General features: G+C 45.9%; 1 protein-coding gene across 1 annotated transcript; it reads right to left on the minus strand.

Moving 5' to 3' along the window:
- Nucleotides 1-7412: 7412 nt before the first annotated feature.
- Nucleotides 7413-9067, minus strand: LOC109261014 (Y-box-binding protein 3-like). The gene has a single exon (XM_053891232.1). It carries the CDS (start codon nucleotides 9003-9005, stop codon nucleotides 7890-7892), a length of 1116 nt encoding a protein of 371 aa, XP_053747207.1. The 5' UTR covers nucleotides 9006-9067; the 3' UTR covers nucleotides 7413-7889.
- Between the last annotated feature and the right edge of the window lie 515 nt (nucleotides 9068-9582).

The following is a 9582-nucleotide window of genomic DNA, read 5'->3' on the forward strand; positions in this document are numbered from 1 at the left end:
AAGATATCCTGAGGTTCCTGCACCTGCCACGAAGTAACATTCTTTACTCACCTGTAAGCAAGGTATCAGGCCAACATTTCCAAGGGGGCTTTATTGGCCTCATGCTTTATAAAGTCAACCTTAGTTCCTTAAAACTGGTCATATCTGAGTCTATGCATGTTGCTCTCAAATATGATGTTGCAGTCAAAGCCTTGGTAAAATAACCAGTATTTCCAATGGTGTCCTATTACAAAGAGAACAGATTCTTATGGAACTTATGCAAATAATTATGATTGCCATGGAAGAATGAATACTTACTGAGAGTTTTTGAATTTCAGAGGGTTCAGGTAGAGAGAAAAGGTAATCATTTCAGTTGGTTCACAAAGGAATATTTTATCACATTTCTGTAAGTCATAGGCATCTTAAGAGAAAGTTTCCTTAATTTGGAAGAGCAAACATTAGAAAACCAGCAATGTTTCAAACAAGAGTCACAAAATTATACTCATCTTTTCCAGTTTATTTAGTCCCACGTTACTGATTCCTGTTCAGTTGGAATGCAGCCCTTTTGTTAGTTTTAGAATTTTTTTTACCCATTTCAGTTTTATGATTTTAAAGACATCAAAAACCTGTATTTGTTTAAAAAATCATTTTTATGGATCTTCTTGAAGATGAAACTTATTTTGTAAATGAGAAAAGACTATAATGCAATTGACAAGGAAATTCAGTTATTTCTGTGACACAGAACACTTCAATAATCAGAATATCAAGTGATGACCTTATATCAAAACATCACATATACATAGTATTTACCCAAGCAATACAACCTAAGGTTCACCATTATTTGTTTGACAGGGATTTCCAAGTAAGGTACCAAATAAAAAGTCCCAATTGGTCAAAAAAGATGTCATTTACAATTTAAATCCTGGGAAGTTTGTTAAAACCTTAGAAAGTTAAACATCACATGCCTAGATAGGATTACTGATCATTATAAAACTCAAAACTTATTTATTTAACGAAGGTAGCAAAAGAGATTCTAAGGGCAAATATGTAGGGTTATATAGTTGTTAGCAAAACCTAGCTCCTTTAACATTGAGAAGTGTTAACCAAGTGATCAAAGACCTGATAAAGACAAAACACAAATCTTTGGTTTTCTGGGCAGACATAAGAAAAAACAAAGCAAACAAGAACAAACAAACAAAAGAAAACACTGTTTACATTTTCTTATCAAGAGCAAACCAACAATCCTAGAAAATTTTGTCTTTTAACAGAGAGAAAAGAAGAATGTTAATTCCATACCCAGGAAATGAATGAAGGAGAGCCCTCCTACCCCATATAGCTAGAGTAACCTGAGTCTATTAGGAAGGAGGAAAGTGAGAGAGAGTGTCAGAGTCCCCTTCATTAGGGAGGGACTTTGTTTCCTCCAGTTACCTGGGTTTATTTGGAGGAGGCTGTTTAGACAATCATCCAATATATCAGGAGGGAGTCTATTAACCTGGCTGGTGGTTAGACACATTCTGTAAGAGGCCCTCAGGTCTGGATCCTGGTTTAGAGCCATGAACTCCTGGACATAGGGTACCACAGTCCATTTTCCCTGTTTCTTGTAGAAGAGATCTGATAGAATGTATTAAAATTTAATGTCCCATTAATGGGCCATTTTTCCTCATCTCCTAAGGTGTATTGAGGCCAGGCAATATTACAAAAGAAGATCAGGTTGTTGTTGTGTTTTTTTTTCTTAGTTCTTGCAATATGAATTGATTCTAGTGGGTAAAAAGGCATCCCAAGGGAGAGTCAATGGGGACTGAATAAGATCCCATAGTGCCAGAAAAGTAGAGAAGGTACATTACCAAAAACCCCCCTCCGCCCTCAACCCCTGGGTGGCATCCCACTCAGATATGTCAGAGGTTCCTGGTGTCAAAGCAACCAGAGGCGTCCCTCAAACAAAAATCACTATGATCACTGACCAGCTGCTAAGGGTCCCTGGAGAAGGGAAGTGTCCCTTCACTTCCCTATTGCATCCTAGGCCACAAATGGGTGCCTGGACTATGGACCAAAACACTGTGCCATGCCGTGCCTTGAAAGCCGTGCTGTAAGGCTCAAGACAGACAAATTTGTATAAGGACAGGAATAAAGAGAGGGCATCAAGTTTCTGGGTCTTATTATCATTCTAGCCAGGGTACTAGATTCCAGCCAAAAGGCAGGCTTTCTCCTCCCTGTAGAATAGCCCTGGGCTAGAGGATTACAGCCTGAGCAATCAGCATGAAAGTATTCCAATAAGACCATACTTCTTGGAAAGCCCCTGAAATGAGAATAAAGGAAGAAAAGAGAAGGTACTTACCAAGTTTGCACCAAGGCTCAGAGTCCAGAGAAGACTCAATGCCCCACATTCAGGTGACAGATGATGAAATTTGAAATGGGGTTCATGAGCAAATGGCTAAGAAAGAATTCTTCAGACGTCTTTAGTGCAAAAAGGTGATTTTATTAAAGCACGCAGACAGGACCCGTGGGCAGAAAGAGCTGCACTGGGGTTGTGAGGAGCAACTGATTATATACTTTTAGGTTGGGGGGTAGAGATAATAGTCAGTTTTTAAGGAATTTCTGTATGCTGAAATCAGGGTCTCACAGGACCCTGAAGAGTTAGCTATTGTCAAAATAAGGTTGCTTTTAGTTTTTAAGGAAGTGTAAACATTAAGGCATCAAGGCAGCCACAAATGTCTTGGGGAGTGTCACACACTGCAGGTGTCTGACATCTATCAGTGGGCTGCAGACTATAAGGGAATTTAATTTAAACTACATTTTTCCTGCCTTTGTTTCCCTCATCACCAGCACCCCTCCAGACTGACAGGGCTCTTTGCTTCCAGTCCCATAGCCAGCCAAAGCTCAGGACCAGGAGATGAGGCTTCTCCTGTCCAGCTATAGGAAACTGAGATAAGGGATGCTTCTTCCTCCTTTCCTATAGATAGGCAATTCCCCAACCAAGGCCAATACTCCTTTGAGATGCATTTTGAAAAACTGAGATGATTTTGATCCACAAACCCTGAAGGAAAAGCAACTCATTTTCTTTTGCACTGAGGCTTGGCCCCAATACAAACTGGATGGGGAAAACCTGGTTGCCAGAGGCAAATAGCAATTATAATACAAGCCTACAATTAAACTTATTTTGCAAACATCAGGGAAAATGGGGAGAAGTCCCCTATGTTCAGCGTTTTTGGGCCTTAGGAAGAAAAGTGAGATACATGTAAGCAATGTAAAGTCGATCCTGACTTACTGGCAACCCTTTCCAAAGTCCAGCAATCAGGAGGAGAAATAATTAAGGGCTCCCTGCGCATACCCAAAGCAGACCCAGAGGGGGAGGAAGGGAACTCTTCCACCTCCACCTCCACCTCCACCTCCTCCTTCTTGGGCCCTGGATCTATATATCCAGAATTAAAAACGTGCACTTCTGCTCCCTGCTGCCCACCTTACCCAGGCCCTCCCGTAATGTTAACAGTCATGTTTCCCCTACCAGAAGCTAGAGTACAGGGAGGAGGGACACAGAGAGGCATCACTATGATAAGATTACAAGTATCTTTTTCATTATAAGATTTAAGACAGATAAAAGGAGATCTAGGTAAATTTCCTGATGTTCTGGATAAGTATATAGAGGTTTTTCAGAATATTACGTATGTTTTTGAATTGACCTAAAAAGATACAATGCTTTTGTTAAATCAGACTCTTAATGAGACAGAGAAGCATGGGGTTCTGGCAGCAGCTAAAAGATATGGGAATGAGAAACTCCTTAATTATCATGGGACTGGAGGTCCTGTAGGGAAATTCTAATTCCCTACTGGAGCTCAGGCAGTTCTATCCCAAGATGCTAATTGGGATTATAATAATCCCATTGGGGAATGGTATCACCACTACTTCCAAGATTGTGCTTTGACAAAATTAAGGAGGTCCAAAGTTAAGCCTTTAAATTATGCTAAATTAGCCACTAATTTACAGATATAGGATGAGAGCCTGGTGGCCTTCCTGGAAAGGTTAAGGGAAGTTCTCATTAAATACAAGGCTATCTCCCCTGGTACCCACTGAGGCTGAGATGATTCTAAAGGACAAATTTGTTATTCAATCAGCCCCGGATATTCAGAGAAACCTGAAAAAATTGGCAGTTGGTACAGAAGGGACCCTGGAAGAGCTCTTAGGAGCTGCCAATTAGGTATATTACAACTGAGATCAAGAGGAGAATAAAGAACAGGAAAGGAAGCTTGAGAAAAAAAATCTGAGACCATAGTTGTGGCTTAATGTACTATGTCAGACCAGAGTTCCTGAGGTCCTGGCACCAAGTGCCATTTATGTGGCCATTTAGGACATTGGAAACGAGAATGTCCTCAGAGGGGACAACCAAAGTCGAAACCCTGTAAGTGCCCCTTGTGTGGAGACCATCACTGGAAATATGAATGTCCTCTGGGACTACTATCTGTGAGGGCTCAGAGAGCCAATGTCCCTGAAAGGGACTGATGGGGCCTGGGGTTCTTCACGGTGGCTCCCCTGAACCAACTGTCTATGGGAAACCCAGAGCATTGGGTAACTCTGGAAATAGAGAAGGAAAACCAGTTGATTTCCTTCTTGACACTGGAGCCACCTATTCTGTCTTCCTTTCCACTCCTGGCCAACTATCCAAATGTAGCATAATGATTAGAGGTGTCTCTGCAAAACCTAAAACTAAATTTTTCTCTCAGCCACTGTGATGCATACGAGGAGACTTGATTTTTTTCACATTATTTTTTGATAATGCCAGAAAGCCCCACTCCCTTGCTAGGAAGAGACATTATGACTGAATTAGGGGCTATAGTGCTACTAGCTCCTGGACAGATAAACAATTTCCTAAACTTATTGTAATCTAAATATCCCTAATATCTAATATCCCTGTCCCAAGGGAGACCAACCAGAGACAGTTGGTTCTAATTATCATCTGCATCTTGTGGGAGCTTGCCATGTGTCTTCTCTCCAACCCCCCCCTCCCCCCCGCCCCCCCACCTGGGCATCAGGGGCAGGAGGAGGGTGGTGAATCCAGAAGTTGTTGAAGTAAGTCCTGCTCTCCACTCCACAAAAGACATTTGAAATAGAAAGGTTAAAAGAAAAAGGGGGTGGGGGGGACCTGGGAGGTGAGCCACGCCAGAGTGTCAGATATAGAAGCAAGGAGAGAGCCACCTTCTACTTCAGTTGGGAAACCTGTGAGTAGGACCCCTTGGAAGTCACCCAGATCACTCCTAGGAGGATATACGAGGGATCAGTCCTGGGTTTTTCCACTCATTTCCCAAAGGGAGAGGCTGACCTAGACAGAAAGAGGAGAATTCTACCAGATACCCAAACGGGAAGTCAGGGATCAGATTTTGCAGATAGCCTTTAGGCGTCCACCAAAGAGTAGCCTTGGTCAGGACCCATCAGTTGCTATTCAGCCTCCCCTGAGTCCCGTGCATCTGGGGGTTCATCTCGGAAGGAAACTGGGGCTCCACCACACCGATGTTCCCAACTACTTTGGGAGATCAGCTGGGAGGAGACCAAAGGAGCCTGTCACCCGAGACTTGGGAATGGCAGCCACACTATTTGCTCTTAACTGGCTGACCAGTGACCATTGTTTGGTTTGAGAGTTTTATTTAGGATAGAAAGAAAAAAAAAAAAAAAGAGGGAGTCGTGGCTGCTCTTTACTTAAGGTTAGAAGACGTTGGGTATCCCGGGTGAGCCCCCAAGAAATGTTGTAGGATTCTTTACCTCAATACCCGGCGTTTGTCATCTCTCCGCTTCGAAGAATGAAGAGGTGAACACCAAAGAAAATGAGCAGCAGGCAAACGCTTATTAGAGTATAAGATTAGAAAGTAAGAGGAGTATGAAATCTTTCTTTGCAGAGAGGGGGGATTTGAAAGTGAATGCCCTGACTATAGGCAAGGGTCTTTGTTTCATAAGGTTCTGTTGCCCACCCCTCCTCCATCCCCTCCCCCTTGTTCCTTCTTAGGTCCTACCCTTATTGGCTTGATAACTCTTGGTGCTGGGTTGTCCATTCCTGATTGTCTGGATTCCACTGTGTGAGGAGTTAGACTATGGTCATACTGTCCCTCGTATGACATAAGTGTTATGGTTTACTTATTTTAGTTAGGTATTTTGATTGTCAAATTCCTAAGGGGAACCTGAGGGGGAGTAGGTGGTGTCTGTTACATTCTTAAGAGGAGCCTTATGCCTGAGGGGTTTGCTGTAGTCAAATGCTCCTAGTGTTGTGTCAAAATCTGTGTTTTTCCCCACCCAGGGACCTCAGGTCCTAACCTTTCCCTCTCTGCCTATTTTATCCTATCTTTTCCCTGTCATATTAGTTTCAAATTTATTAATTGCCCACCCCCTCCCCCAACCCTGCCTCCTACCCACCCACCAATCCCACTATATATTCAAAGGAAAACCAGGATAGGGATGACAGTCCTGGTTGGGGCCTCTCTATCTGATGGGAAAGTGGCTGAGGCAGGCTGAGCTTTACCTGCCCAGCCTCCCAGGAATCCTGCACAGCCCCCCTGGATGGACTCAAATCAGGAAGCACACATGGAAAACATGGACTAGATGTTTCTCTTCAGTTCCAGAAGTATGCATGACAAAAATTAAACCTGCTTCCATCCCTGTTTTCTTTTTTAATTTTCTTCAGTTTTTTTTCCTAGCTTTATTGACATGTAGTTGACATGTAATATTGTATACATTACGTTGTACAATGGGATAATTTGATGCATGCATATATCGTGAAACATTTACCACAATAAGGTTAATTAACACGTTATTCACTTCACATAATTATCCTTTTGTTGCTGTCATGGTGAGAATATTAAAGCTCTACTCTCAGCAACTTTCAGGTATACAACACAGTACTGTTAACTATAGTCATCATGTTGTGCATTAGGTCCCCAGAACTTAGTCATCTTATAACTGAAAGATTTTACCCTTTGACCAGTATCTTTCCATTTCCACCACACACCCCTAGCCCCTCGTGAAAATGGTATTAGATCGAATCCATTAAAAAATAGAGGCAAATTGTGCTTCCAGAGAGCCTTTTTTTTGGGGTGGGTGGGTGGGTGTTTTGTCCAGCTCTTTGAGTTTTGCGTCATAGAATAAACACCTAAGCAGTAAATGTGGGTAGCTGGGCCCACCCTCCAGATTTATTGCTCAAATGGCAGAGGAAGAGGATGTGATGGGGACACTTCTTCCCTGTCTGTGTATTCTAATCTTTTAGAACATCCATGAGATGTTCAACCCTCGCCTCCCACAAGTCCACAATTAGCCTTAAATTCATGACTTGTAAAAAGAATGAACAACAAGTATGATGTTTGCTAAAACTGGTTCCGAAAAAGCACTGAAAGGAGTGGTTCAATACAATTCTGTGCTGACGAGTGTTTTGTTTTAAATCAGACAACAGCAATAATAGATAAAAGCAACATGAAATGATTTATTGAAAAAATGACCATTCAGGCAATATCACACAGCGAGGTAAGATAATATTCAATATCAGATCATCTTTGTTTTTCTATTAAAAATAAAAGTAATTTTTGTTAGTCCATCAACTAATTCCCCTGGTGACACAGAATAATAGCTGTGGTCCTGGTCAGATCTTTTAAAAGAATAAATTCAGAGGTGTGTGCATGAGTATGACATGGTGTGCGTGTGTGTGTGTGTGTGTGTGTGCAGAAATTACCAACACAGATGGTAAGAGGGAATTCAGAAATATATAGATCTTGTAGTTTATTCTCAAACCTTGGGGAAGAGGCATGTATTTTTCTCAGGGCACAAATCTAACAGTCAAGGTGGATGTTTGGGCTGTGTTGCTTTAAAGGGCATCATCTCCTCAAGGGGGCATCCCCTGCCGCCCAGGCCAGGGAGTCCCCAGGGAAGGAGCCAGGCTGTTGTTACTTGGCCTGGGTGGCAGAGGGGACATCAGCGACCAAGGTGTCCTCCTCCTCAGCGGCGCTGTTCTTCTTGGCCACAGCAACCAAAGCGGGTGTTTCCGCAGGGCCCTTCCCGGTCTTGCCTTCTCCTCCCACGTTGACCTGGCCCTGGGCACCGGGCACCTGCTGCGGGCGGTGGCGTGGGTTGTTGAGGCGGCGGGATCCGTAGCGTGGTGGGTGCTTCTGCTTCGGGCCTCCGGCGTCGCGCCCGCTTTCCTTGTCTTCCGCCTCCAGCTCCTCAGAAATGCCTGCTGAGGGTCTGGGACCAGGAGTGATGCCTCGAGCCCCAGGGCGACTCAGCAGGTAGCTGGGGCCGGGCCCCCGCCGAGGGGCGCACTCGGGCCTTGAGGCTGGGGTGGACGCGGGCAGGTGGGCAGGCCGCGGGCCGCTGGTGGGAGCGAGGATCGAAGGGCCGCGAGACAGGGCTGAGGCCCTGCGGAAGGGCGGAAAGCGCTGCAGCCTTTGGTCTTGGGGTCCACCGGGCAGGCGGCGCCTCTGGCCCTGGGCCTTCGTGAAGCCTTCGCCACTGGCCTCACCTTCGTCGACGTCGTCCTCAGTGCCCCTGGGACCGTGCAAGGGTGGCCCGCGGCGGCGGATGTAGAAGCCCCTGCGGAAGCGGGGGCGGTTGGCAGCGTAGCGACTGCCTTGCACTGGGGTACCCGCTGGCCCGGTCACGTTAGCGGCCTGGGTGCCCCGCTCGCCCTGCACCACATCAAACTCAACCGTCTCGCCGTCGCCCACGCTGCGTTGGTACTTGTGAGGGTTGTTCCGGGTGATGGCCGTCTGGTGAACGAACACATCTTCCTGGGTATCATGCCTGCTGATGAAACCGTACCCGTTCTTCACGTTAAACCACTTGACGGAGCCTCGCACCCTCTTGGCGATGACCTTTTTGGGCACCTTTCCCTTGGCGCCTGCTGCCGCGGTGGTCTTGGGGATCACGTCTCCGCCGAGGTTGCCAGCCACTGGGGCCCGGGGAAGATCTCCACCTCCCAAGGAAACTAGGAGTTTCTGCGCGGCTTGAGGGGGTACTGAGGCGGTCACCTCTGTGCGGGTGACCTCTCCCACCTCACTCATGAGGCCGTCCTTGCTCTCCTTTCTCTGAGAACTTGAGGGAAATCTGGTCCTCGGCGATTGGGGGTGGGGTGGGGGTGGGGAGGGGCTAGGTCTGGAGGCAGGAGCCTCACTTTGGAAGGGTCGGTCGGTCGGTCGGGGCCAAGGACTCTCTGGCTTCACTCTGAGACTCTTGGAAAGGCCTACGTCGTCTCCTGGGGCAACAGGACGCGGACCAAACAGTGGCTGCCGCGGGTGGTGACGTCTCAATGGGGGTCACCCACTAGGAGAAGGCGGTTGGGCTGGGGGGCGGGGCAGATGTGCTCTGCCTTGTGCTCCAGGTGCCTCTTGGTCCCTCATGGAGAGGGGGCTCATTTGAAGCTCTAGGCAGTGGTCTTCTTGAAGACCCTCTTGCTTGCTTGAGTGGATGTGAAGAGACGACCCACTTTCCATCTCTCTCCCTTGGTTGGAGATATTCCCAACCTTCTTAAGGGCACTCTCCAAATACTCCCACAAAACCCTGGTCCTCTTCCAACTCCTTGTGTGTTCTATATGTGGGTGAGGCATTTTGTGTAAAGGTGAGACAAAATGGCAACCACAT

The sequence above is a fragment of the Panthera pardus genome, unplaced genomic scaffold (assembly GCF_024362965.1).
Source record: "Panthera pardus isolate Hobbes unplaced genomic scaffold, ASM2436296v1 HiC_scaffold_267, whole genome shotgun sequence".
NCBI classification, from domain to species: Eukaryota; Metazoa; Chordata; class Mammalia; order Carnivora; family Felidae; genus Panthera; species Panthera pardus.

Coding starts and splice junctions, on each gene's coding strand:
- LOC109261014 (XM_053891232.1), bottom strand. CDS start 9,005: ATGAGTGAGGTGGGAGAGGTCACCCGCACAGAGGTGACCGCCTCAGTA.